This window comes from Selaginella moellendorffii, unplaced genomic scaffold, assembly GCF_000143415.4.
Source record: "Selaginella moellendorffii unplaced genomic scaffold, v1.0 SELMOscaffold_81, whole genome shotgun sequence".
Classification (NCBI taxonomy): domain Eukaryota; kingdom Viridiplantae; phylum Streptophyta; class Lycopodiopsida; order Selaginellales; family Selaginellaceae; genus Selaginella; species Selaginella moellendorffii.
In genome coordinates, this window is record NW_003314342.1 from 726,348 (window position 1) to 738,382 (window position 12,035).

At 43.0% G+C, this 12,035-nt stretch overlaps 3 protein-coding genes across 3 annotated transcripts; 2 read left to right on the forward strand and 1 right to left on the reverse strand.

The window, feature by feature from the left end:
* On the forward strand, positions 1-1,656 carry LOC112341355 (pentatricopeptide repeat-containing protein At2g35030, mitochondrial-like). The gene has a single exon (XM_024661290.1). The coding sequence runs from the start codon at positions 1-3 to the stop codon at positions 1,654-1,656; it is 1,656 nt and encodes a 551-aa protein (XP_024517058.1).
* Positions 1,657-2,764: 1,108 nt separating this feature from the next.
* Positions 2,765-7,777, reverse strand: LOC9629280 (CO(2)-response secreted protease). The gene is made up of 11 exons (XM_024661291.1): positions 7,623-7,777; positions 6,537-6,625; positions 6,332-6,484; positions 6,165-6,285; positions 5,612-6,116; positions 5,166-5,371; positions 4,988-5,102; positions 4,727-4,937; positions 4,136-4,665; positions 2,924-2,974; positions 2,765-2,827 (listed from the first exon to the last, which is right to left on the reverse strand). Exons 1-11 carry the CDS (start codon positions 7,775-7,777, stop codon positions 2,765-2,767), a joined length of 2,199 nt encoding a protein of 732 aa, XP_024517059.1.
* Positions 7,778-7,876: 99 nt separating this feature from the next.
* On the forward strand, positions 7,877-9,505 carry LOC112341356 (pentatricopeptide repeat-containing protein At2g13600-like). The gene is made up of 2 exons (XM_024661292.1): positions 7,877-8,611; positions 8,873-9,505. Exons 1-2 carry the CDS (start codon positions 7,877-7,879, stop codon positions 9,503-9,505), a joined length of 1,368 nt encoding a protein of 455 aa, XP_024517060.1.
* Positions 9,506-12,035: the final 2,530 nt, after the last annotated feature.

Consider the following 12,035-nt stretch of genomic DNA (forward strand, 5'->3'; position numbering starts at 1 on the left):
ATGGTTGCCAAGAACATCTTTCCCCGGGATGATCACTTGGAATCATACGCTCGTCTCGTCAGGTGCTGTGGCAACGCGAAAGATCTGAGCGATGCTCGCAAGATCCACGCTTTGATCGAAGGAACCCATTACAAGAACAACGTCTACATTGCGAATCTCCTCGTCCAAATGTATGGCAAATGCGGGAGCTCTGGCGATGCACGCAGCGTGTTTGATTCCATTCTCACCCCCAACTCCTTTTCATGGACAATCCTGCTCCAAGCCCACATTCACAACCAGCAGCTCCACGAGGCCAAGCGCGTCTTCGATTCCATGCCCGGGAAGAATGTAGTGACTTGGAATGCGCTTCTTTCGGCAAATGCCAAAATCGGGCAAATTCATGAAGCGAGGCTTGTTTTCGATCGAATTCCAGAGTGGGACGTTGTTTGCATGAATGCTATTGTCACTGGGTTGGCGAGATCTGGAATGATCATCCAGGCTAGAAACCAATTTGAAAACATGCCTGAGAGAGACTCTGTGTCGTGGAATGTGATTATTTCGGCATATGCTCAAGCTGGAGATTTTCTTGAAGCAAAGAAGCTGTTTGACAGAATGGAACGAGACCATGATTCTCACAAAAGACTGAGCAATCCAGTCCTATGGAACTCTATGATCGTTGCGCATGCTCAGTGCGGAGATCTTGATGGAGCACAAAAGTTCTTTGCGAGGATGGCGCAGAGAGATTGCGTGTCGTGGGCAACACTTATCAACTCTTTTGCGCAGCATGGCTGCACTAATCTAGCAAGAGACACATATGAGAGAATGCCACAGCACGATGTTATAGCGTGGACTGGAATGCTCCGAGCAAACTCCCAGTGCGGTGAAATCGATCAAGTACACAATCTCTTCGATTCAATGCCTCAAAGAAACCTTGTGTCGTGGACAGTTTTCCTAGAAACACTTTGCAATCAAGATAATTTTGCAAAAGCTAGAAGAGTGTTTGATCTGATGCCCCAGAGAGACAGCGTTCCTTGGAATGTTATGATCACTGCATATGCCCAACGAGGGCATGTATACGAAGCAAAGTGCTTTTTTGACAGTGTAGAAGTTCCAAACGTTATCACGTGGAATTGCATGATCGGAGCGTATGGGCAAAATGGACACTTAGACGATGCTTGGGCATTGTTTAGACGCTGTTTACAGCCAAACATAGTGACCTGGAACGTTCTTATCGTGTCGTTTGCCCAGAATCTACATTGTGCTGAGTCCATTCATCTCTTTGAAGTCTTGAATCTGGAAGGGTTCAAGCCAGACGAGCTGAGTTTCATGGGCCTTTTGATCGCTTGCTGCCACCTTGGGCTGGTAATTGCTGCTAGAGATACCTTGGCTTCAATGGTTTTTGACTACGATATAAGCCCTGAGCGAGATCACTACTGCTGCTTGATCGGTGTTCTTGCGGGAGCTGGGCTCTTGGATGATGCCGAGGATCTCATCAACACAATGCCATTTGTTCCAGATGTTTCCAACTGGGGATGCTTCGTGAGTGCCTGTAAGATCCACTCTGCTGGAGTGGATAGGAGTGTTGGTGCTGCTTTCAATGCCATCGCGATGGATCCTAAAAACTCAGCACCATACGTGGATTTTGCGACAATTTTTACTGATGAGTGGTTAAACTAGCATTTTGGTATATTTAAATTTTTTGTGAAGCTTTTTTCAATCTAACTCTCTCGAAAGTTGTTATACCAGAATATTTTACTGCTCCTCTGCTTCAAGGAATTCTTTACCTGCTCCAAATACTTCAAAACCACTTCTAAAACGAGCTCTTGTATAATTAACTAAATCATTAATCATTAATTAATTATGTTTAGGGCTTAAGGTTTATTCACAACATCAAGGTGGTCAAGAGCAGAAGAAATGTCCCCCCTCAGGCCTGCACAAATGCAGCTTGAATTGAAGCAATGCATACCTCCCATAAACAACAATTGAATAGGTGTTATTTGATTGCCAGAATAAATTCTATATGATTTTTGCAATTGTGTATTCTAGTAGTAGAATTTCAAGTTGGGGAGGGAGCTGCAGCAAATAGATATTGCTAGACAGTGAAGGCAAGATCCAGAACAACATTTTTGTATCGCCCCCTAGTGCAAACTAAACCAGTTAGGAAGCCATAGTGGTGGATAGTGTGGTAGTACCACTTGCTCTCTTCCAAGTCATAAACCATCTTTGTTGCGCAGCTGATTCATGCAGAAGTAGCTTGCACCTGCGGATGAAGAACCTATCACCACTCGGCTGTTGGACACCATGGCAGTACATTGATGTGAACCCTCCTACCAACTCTGATCCTAGTCCTCGTCCAAACCAAGAATTTGATTACGTCATCTTTATAATCCTATACAACGTGCCCTTGTACCAGTGGAAGCAAACCAACATCTGGAGTACTGTTGGAATTGGAATGGCTTTGCACAAATTGAGCCTTAGATTGCATTTTTTCTGCATCATATACGTCTTGCCAAGCTCTGAAATCCAGACAAGCTGGGGGTCATGGTCCTTGTTAGGAAGTGGTTGCCATGGATTTGTGAGGGAGGAGTAGACTTTTGCACTTGCGAACCACGTAGAGAGCTTCAGCATCATAATCCACAATAAGTTTCATTGAGTGGGAGGATCCTTGAGCTAAAATAAGACGTGTTACACTCTGAGACAAGTGATCCATATGGCTTGTTCCCCGTTGCAAGAGCGGACCAGCACCAAGTATATAATAAAGAAAAAATTAAGTTCATACTTTAGTTTACTGTGTGGCACCTAGATCCCTGTGTATGCACGACTTCCCAACCCACTTCACTATGGGAGACTGTTTTCATGAGAACAACCCAAGAAGAAGCCCAACCAGAAAAAATTTCTCTTTTTCTTTGTTCACAGGCAATACAAACCTTGTGTAAACCGTTACCTTTTCCTTGACCACCATGCTCAAGTTGTACAAGATCTTCCCATTGTCCTTCTATGAGAACCACCATATACTCTAGAACATCATATCCATGAGTTGCAAGGCCATACCAATCTTTGCCATCACCTGGTGAATAACAACAGCAGTAATTTATGTACCTCTTGTAGAATTTCTGCTATGTTGAATTATAACTTACTTTATAAACTACTGCAGAAAAGCTGATACAGATGCACTTCTTTTGCAAATAGTCTTTAGGGCTGATCCTTTACAAACGATGTGAGGTCCTTTTAGACTTTTGAAAGAAAATTGAAACTTTAGCTTTATAACCATCATGTGAGTTATTTAAGGTGTGAAGAGTGAAACTACTTATTATAAGTCATTTTTAGACTGTGCTTTCAATGTGTATTATTGATTTTTTTTTCTTTAGGCTTCAAACGTACTAGAATACCTAAAGAAATACTCAAAGCTCTCAAGGCAAACATATTATTGAGCATTTAGCTGACAGTTATTTGATACAAAATTAAAAGAAGAGCATAATTATTTCATTGGTTATATAATTGACTCTTTACTATTATCAGTTAAACAAAAACGACTTTATTGTGGTAGTAATGAAATTATATATCTCTGAAAAACTAATTTTGAGAAAAATAACCTTAAAGATAATTATTAAATAACATAATAAAATGATATAAGTATAATATATATAATCTATATAAGCTAGATTTATATATAAGCTCTTCACTTAAAAAAGAAAAACATTTTATAAAAGTAAATTTTATAATGTTTTGTAAATGACTAAAAATTGCTGATGCAACTAGTATAAACAACTAAAAACCTTTAATAGTATAATGATAATCACAAAATTGTTAGTACACTAAATTAAAGTATTAAATTAATCAAAATGTTATATTATAACATCTTAATATGCTTGAAGTATATTAGCAGCAGTAGATTGTAACAAATTCTAGATAAAGATATTTCCCACTTTTGATTCCTTAGTAAATTAAAGTTTTAAAGAAAATTTATTAAAAAACGAGTGTTTTGTAGAAAGTTTGGGTACTGCATTATTATGCCAAAAGAGGGCATCTTGGAAATGAAAGGGATTGAAGCTTGACGCACTGTTTTGCCGCCAAATCTTGTGACCTGGAGCATTCTTATCATGTCGACTGCCATCTCTTCAACTCAGTTCAAGCCAAGAATAAAAACACTCCTGACCGAGTGCTTCTCACTCTTCCATGTCAGTGTTCCATAGCCCCATAGCACCGTTTGTGGGAACTTGGATGAATCAACTGTGAACTGGATCTGGAAACTTAGTACCTGGAACACGGATTTAAACCTGAGCTGTGGAGGAAACACCGCGACAGTCACTCCCGCCGGAGCTTCTACTGAAATGTTGTAGACCGACTTGCCAGCTCCAACGTTGGTAACTTTCCTGTTCACCACCGCTTTGGTGGAATTTGGCCCGCCAAACTGAGCGATGGGAACCGCGATGGATGGATAGTTCAAGTCCAAGTAGGAGTCCAGGGGTGCACAAGATAAGTTCTTTCCAGTCATGAGCTCCAGCTGATCCCTTGTGTAGTTCATCGTGCATAGAAACTTCGTGTATTCATCCGGAGATATGTCGTAGACCAGGCCAGGACTAAGCGCTGCGACTGGATCAATCTGTCCGGCTCCCATCACAAATGGTGAAGCTTCTTCCCCATTGTGGTCTTTGATTGGGCTCTTTGTGTTGTCCAGGAAGCGTGCTACAAACACCAAACAAACGATCAAAGAGGGAAAACTTTTTTTTTTTGTTCTCTTTGGTACCTGTTGTCATGAGAGCCGACTTGATGGCTGCTGGACTCCAACTCGGGTGCCTGGATTTGACAAAGGCCGCGGCAGCACTGGCGTGAGGACACGCCATGGAAGTTCCAGAGATTATGTTGAAGTCGGTGTACATTGGCTTGCCATAATAGTTGATGGGCTGCTCGGGACTCCATGCAGCTAGTATGTCCACACCAGGAGCAACGAGATCGGGCTGTAAAGATAGAGTCCCAGTTTATATTAGTAAGACTCTCCTCCAGATACCTTAAGAATGCCATCGTTGGTAATATCAGGTCCCCTCGATGAGAAATCCGCAATGATTGGGGCTGGAGTGGTTTGTATGATCGTATGTGCTGGAGAGATGGTCGCTGTAGTATTCCTTGAGAAAAGTTTAAAAGACGTCAAGAAGTCTCAAACCAAAAATGCATGAAAGCTTGTGTACCTCGAGTTCTTCAGGTAGGCATTAATCTCGTCCAAGGCGCTCCCAGTGACAGCAGCTCCAGCAAGATCAAGGAAGGACACTGCCTCTGTCGTATTTTCAATCCCCAAAATTACTCCAGAGGCACCGAGTTCTTTAAGATGTCGCTGGATGACCAGGGATGATGCAACGCCCGGACTGTATTTGCACAAGACAATCTTTCCCTTGACCTTCTTCCCATCCAAAAAGCGTCCTGCACATAGGCTTAATGCCAAGTATATTTTAGTGATAAGCTTTCATTCAGCTGAAACAGTGTTAGTTTTATCACCTGGCCTGTCCTATTCGATCAGATCTAGAAGAAGCATCACCACCCAAAATAAGCGTTGATATATCAGCCCGCCTGGGATTCATTGCTATTCCCTGTTATATATACATGAGAAAGGAAAAATTCACGAAAAACAATCAAGTACCTGAATGGTTTTAGAGTTTCCAAGTGTGATGTCGACCGAGAACTTCCTGTCGATAGTGCTTGCTCCCACTGTCAAAATCCATGGAGCCGAGTTCTCGATGGTTTGGAAGCCTGGACCTCCATTTCCAGCAGAACATGATACAAAAATTCCCTTCTGCATTGCATGGAAAGCACCAATGGATATGGAATCCCCGTCATATCCGGTGGTACCTAAACCCAGCGATAACGAGAGAATATCTACACCGTCGTGAATTGCGTCGTCGAATGCTGCGAGAATGTTGTCACCCTCACATTCTGGCGTGCAAACCCTGTAGATCGCAAGCCTTGCGGATGGATGGCCCCCTCGAGCAACTCCTTTTCCAAGAGTTGTTAAAAAAGTGGCGTCTTTTACCAGGCTTCCAGCGATGGTGGAGGCCGTGTGAGTTCCATGCCCCTCTTCGTCCCGAGCGTTTTGATAACGGCTCCCCACGTCCGAGTGTCCATAAGATCGAGCTCCTACAATTTTCCTGAAACAAATCACAATGCTTGAGAGATGAACCCAAGAGTGATCTTACTTGTTGCAGTGGATCGTGTGTGAATGATTGGTGATTTTGGAATTGTCACATACTCCTTTCCATCTCTTTGGCACCGGGCCCATCCCAGCGTCGTCGAAGCTCTTGGACTCCGGCCAAACACCTGGAAGTGGATAATTAACTCGGAAGTAAGCTTTTTCCATGATTACCAGTATCCAGGACTCCCACAATGACATCCGATCCGGAGCTAGAGTTGAGTTGAATGTGCGGACCACCAGAAAAGCTGTCGAGAAAATCCCAGGAGCGTGTTGTGTGGAGACTGAGTTTTTTGGAACGGAAAACCTTAACCACGCCAGGAAGCTCTGATAAACCACACGTCAAAACTCGTGACGAAAGCTTCAAAGAGAGGCATACTTGCAATGGAGTCGGCTTCGGCTTCAGTCAAGAAGGCGGAGAAGCCATTGAAACCGTGCTTGTAGCTGTGAACCAGCGACGATTCCTTGCTAAACATCAAACACAGTGAGGAGAAAAGAAAAATTGTTGCAAGAGGATTGTTTCGTACCTCCCCTTGACAGAGGCAAGAATTTGGTGATGAGACGATGTCACAGCCTCCGGTTTAGAGCTCCCAGTGTGCCCCAAGTAGACAATATATTTGCTAACAGGCTGCCAAAAACACCCAACTTCTTAGAAATCTATCAAGCCGGAGAAAGGAAAAGATCACCTCGTTGGTTGCGGCAGCAGCAAGAGCAGCAAGAGCAGCAAGCGAGAAAAAGACTCGCTCCATCCCAAGCATCGCTCCAGGGAAATCTTCTCCCCACGCGGCTCCATTTTAAAGGCTAAAGCGCGGGCGGAAGCTCCAACCACGAGCAAAGGCCACTCCGCCAGGCGATCAATAAGTCTCGTCCATTTCTATCGGATCTCGCATCATATCACCAAAATCCAAAGAAAGAACCTCGCACGCATCATTCCCGCCAAATGCAGGCAACTTAAAACACTAAACCCCAGCTAGGGCTTTGTTTTACCGCATTAAAACAAAGACGAGTGTTAAATCACTCGCTCTCTCTCTCTCTCGTGTCTAGCTAGCTTCTATGACGCCTTTGCTGTGAAGGGGCCGCAACGCTAGCCTTCTTATAATGCAAAGTTTTTTGATGAGCAGCTTGATTAGGATGTACCCACTGTCCATAAAAAGAATTAGCAGCTGCGGTTCCACCACCGCCACCACCACCACCGCCACCACCACCACCACCACCGCCACTACCAGCGACACTACTAGCAGAAGGCGGTGGCGGAGGCCCTGGCGGTAGAGGTGGCCGCAAGACTGGAAATCCTCCGCCTGGATTCGACGAGCTATCCTCGACGATGGCTTACAAGAGCAGGGATTAAGCTTCTTTGCGAGTGGAAGCCGAGTCTACTGGAATCCCTCTAGCAGTGAAAGCGGATCTTGTTAGTACAACGATTGATCCACGAAAATCCAGCAAAGAGAAAAGGTCGAGAACTTACACGATGGCAAATGGTGGAGAGAAATCCCAGTGGAAGCCAACGCCTCCTGTGTGCTGCATGAAAGCTGCCATGTATCGCCATCGATCGAGGAGACTGGACCCTTGAATCCTCTGGTTCACCCAGCGATGCCCACATTCCATCCCATCCACTGTCATCCTCGATCAGGGCTGGATCCTGCAAGCCCTGGCGCGGTGGTGCGCCAGAGATCCCCGAGACATTGATAGCATAGCTTAAACCCTGGATGGAAGCTTTACATGGTTGCCAAGAACATCTTTCGCCGGGATGATCACTTGGAATCATACGCTTGTCTCGTCAGGTGCTGTGGCAACGCGAAATATCTGAGCGATGCTCGGAAGATCCACGCTTTGATCGAAGGAACCCATTACAAGAACAACGTCTACATTGCGAATCTCCTCGTCCAAATCTATGGCAAATGCGGGAGCTCTGGCGATGCACGCAGCGTGTTTGATTCCATTCTCACCGCCAACTCCTTTTCATGGAAAATCCTGCTCCAAGCCCACATTCACAACCAGCAGCTCCACGAGGCCAAGCGCGTCTTCGATTCCATGCCCGGGAAGAATGTAGTGACTTGGAATGTGCTTCTTTCGGCAAATGCCAAAATCGGGCAAATTCATGAAGCGAGGCTTGTTTTCGATCGAATTCCAGAGTGGGACGTTGTTTGCATGAATGCTATTGTCACTGGGTTTGCGAAAGCTGGAATGATCAGCCAGGCTAGAAACCAATTTGAAAACATGCCTGAGAGAGACTCTGTGTCGTGGAATGTGATTATTTCGGCATATGCTCAAGCTGGAGATTTTCTTGAAGAAAAGAAGCTGTTTGATAGAATGGAACGAGATCATGATTCTCACAAAAGACTGAGCAATCCAGTTCTATGGAACTCTATGATCGTTGCGCATGCCCAGTGCGGAGATCTTGATGGAGCACGAAAGTACTTTGCGAGGATGACGCAGAGAGATTGCGTGTCGTGGGTAACACTTATCAACTCCTTTGCGCAGCATGGCTGCACTAATTTAGCAAGATAAACATATGAGAGAATGCCACAGCACGATGTTATAGCGTGGACTGGAATGCTCCGAGCAAACTCCCAGTGCGGTGAAATCGATCAAGTACACAATCTCTTTGATTCAATGCCTCAAAGAAACCTAGTGTCGTGGACAGTTTTCCTAGCAACACTTTGAAATCAAGATAATCTTGCAAAAGCTAGAAGAGTGTTTGATCTGATGCCCCAGAGAGACAGCGTTCCTTGGAATGTTATGATCACTGCATATGCCCAACGAGGGCATGTAAACGAAGCAAAGTGCTTTTTTGACAGTGTAGAAGTTCCAAACATTATCACGTGGAATTGCATGATCGGAGCGTATGGGCAAAATGGACACTTAGACGATGCTTGGGCATTGTTTAGACGCTGTTTACAGCCAAACATAGTGACCTGGAACGTTCTTATCGTGTCGTTTGCCCAGAATCTACATTGTGCTGAGTCCATTCATCTCTTTGACGTCTTGAATCTGGAAGGATTCAAGCCAGACGAGCTGAGTTTCATGGGCCTTTTGATTGCTTGCTGCCACCTTGGGCTGGTAATTGCTGCTAGAGATACCTTGGCTTCAATGGTTTTTGACTACGGTATAAGTCCTGAGCGAGATCACTACTGCTGCTTGATCGGTGTTCTTGCGGGAGCTGGGCTCTTGGATGATGCTGAGGATCTCATCAACACAATGCCATTTGTTCCAGATGTTTCCAACTGGGGATGCTTTGTGAGTGCCTGTAAGATCCACTCTGTTGGAGTGGATAGGAGTGTTGGTGCTGCTTGCAATGCCATCGCGATGGATCCTAAAAACTCAGCGCCATACGACAATTTTTACTGATGAGTGGTTAAACTAGCATTTTGGTATATTTAAATTTTTTGTGAAGCTTTTTTCAATCTAACTCTCTCGAAAGTTGTTATACCAGAATATTTTACTGCTCCTGTAGTGTTGGAGCTCTGTTTCAAGGAATTCTTTACCTGCTCCAAATACTTCAAAACCACTTCTAAAACGAGCTCTTTTATAGTTAATTAAATCATTAATAATTAATTAATTATATTTAGGGTTTAAGGTCTATTCAAGAGCACAACATGGAGAAGAAATGAAGTGTTATATTGCCCAAATAGATTCTATATGATTTTGAAATTGTGTATTTGAATAGTAGAATTTCAAGTCTGCAGCAAATGGATATTGCTAGTCCACACAACAGTGAAGGCAAGATCCAGAACAACATTGTTGTATCGCCCCCAAACCAATTAGGAAGCGATAGTGGTGGATAGTGTGGTAGTACCAGCTGCTGTCTTCCAAGTCATAAACCATCTTCGTTGTGCAGCTGATTCATGCAGAAGTAGCATGCACCTGTGGAGATGAAGTGAAGAGAAGAAGAGCGGAAGCTACGATGGTGGATGACTCCAAGGATAATTGTATATAATATCATAGATATATATACATAATGAAGAGACATGCCTCTAGCCTACACCTGGATCAGTGAAGTGGCACTACTGCCACCTAGGATCATGTCATAGAGAGCATATACTCAACACTCCCTCTTGATCTCGATGACATCAATCTGAGATCACTCTCCCTCTGCATCCAAGCACTCTGTCGTATTCACGACAGAAATCTGCCTTTGCTCAGTGCCTCCTCTCAGTGCCTCTGCCAGCACCTTCTCACACCAGCGCTTCACTCAGCGCTCCAGTGGAGTCTCTGCTCGGCCAGCCCTCCGGGCCTCGTGCCACCACTCGGCTGATGGACACCATAGCAGTACATTGAATGTGAATCAAGCTTCTACCACTCTGATCCCGGTCCTCATCCCAAACCAAGAGTTTGATTATGTCATCTTTATAATCCTATACAACCTGCCCTTGTACCAGTGGAAGCAAACCAACATCTGGAGTACTGTTGGAATTGGAATGGCTTTGCACAAATTGAGCCTTACATTGTATCTTTTCTGCATCATATACATCTTTCCAAGCTCTGAAATCCTGACAAGCTGGGGGTCATGGTCCTTGTTAGGAAGTGGTTGCCATGAATTTGTGAGGGAGAAGTAGACCTTGCGCTTGCAAACCACATAGAGACGTCGCAAGGACTCCAAGCAAGGACGTGATCCTCTTCACCTCAAGTATATAATAAAGAAAAAATTAGGTTCATACTTTTAGTTACCACGAAAGCATAACAAACCCATCTTTAGCTGTGTGGCACGCTAAAGCAAGAGTTAAGACCCAACTATTCTGGGCACTTAGATATGTGTATGCACGAACATCTTTATAGGAGACTGTTTTCAACTTGAAGGATGAGAACACCCCCTATACTGTGAACCAGAAAAAAATCTCTTTCTTTGTTCACAACCTTGTGACCTTTTCCTTGAGACCACCATGCTCGTCCCATTGTCCTATGACCACCACCATATACTCTAGACCATCATATCCATGAGTTGCAAGGCCATGCTAAGGATATTTCTTTGCTCATCACCTGGTGAATAACAACAGCAGTAATTTCTGTACCTCTTGTAAAATTTCTGCTATGTTTAATTATAACTTATAAACTAATACAGAAAAGCTGATATAGTTGGACTTCTTTGGCAAATAGCCCTACATAGCCTTTAGGGCTGATCCTTTACAAACAAATTGGTTAGACTTTTGAAAGCAAATTGAAACTTTAGCTTTATAACCATCTCGTGTTTTTTAAGGTGTGAAGAGCTATAAGTCATTTTTGGTTTGCTTAAGCAAACCTATAGGGGGACTGGGATGGTAGTGAATATACCTAGAATATGCTTGGATATTCTAGGATATTCTACCATCTAACGGTTGGTATTCATTTAGATTAATCTGGTATTTATAATTTATAAACATGTTTATAATTTATAAACTTTCTTAAACCCTTTCTAGTATATTCTTTTTTATTCTATCATCTAATAGTTGATATGCAATAAGATTAATCTTGTGTTTATAAATTACAAACATGCTTATAATTATAAAATTTATTTGATCAATTAGATTAATAAGTAATAATAAAACTACCATTAAGCAAACCAAGCGTTGCTACATGCAATGCGTAGCAATTTTTTAGACTGTGCTCTCATAACACTTTTTTTTTAATTATTGAATTTTTTTTTTAGGATTCAAACGTACTAGATTACCTAAAAAAATACTCAAAGCTCTCAAAGCATAGGCAAACTTATTATTGAGCATTTAGCTGACAGCTATTTGATACAAAATTAAAAGAAGAGCATAATTATTTCATTGGTTATATGATTGACTTAGTTGTAAATTGATTTTTCTTTACTTTAAAGAAAAAGGACTTTTAGGATTGTGGTAGTAATGAAAGTATATTTCTCTGTAATTTTGAGGATTGTATTTATTAGTTATGATAA

Excerpts from the sequence above, each read along its gene's own strand:
- LOC112341355 (XM_024661290.1), top strand. The coding sequence starts at position 1 with ATGGTTGCCAAGAACATCTTTCCCCGGGATGATCACTTGGAATCATAC.
- LOC9629280 (XM_024661291.1), bottom strand. The coding sequence starts at position 7,777 with ATGACAGTGGATGGGATGGAATGTGGGCATCGCTGGGTGAACCAGAGG. Across the intron at positions 6,117-6,164 it reads CACACGATCCACTGCAACAA|GAAAATTGTAGGAGCTCGAT; the intron begins GTAAGATCACTC and ends GATTTGTTTCAG. Across the intron at positions 5,103-5,165 it reads GCCTACCTGAAGAACTCGAG|GAATACTACAGCGACCATCT; the intron begins GTACACAAGCTT and ends ACTTTTCTCAAG.
- LOC112341356 (XM_024661292.1), top strand. The coding sequence starts at position 7,877 with ATGGTTGCCAAGAACATCTTTCGCCGGGATGATCACTTGGAATCATAC. Across the intron at positions 8,612-8,872 it reads AGAGAGATTGCGTGTCGTGG|AGAGACAGCGTTCCTTGGAA; the intron begins GTAACACTTATC and ends CTGATGCCCCAG.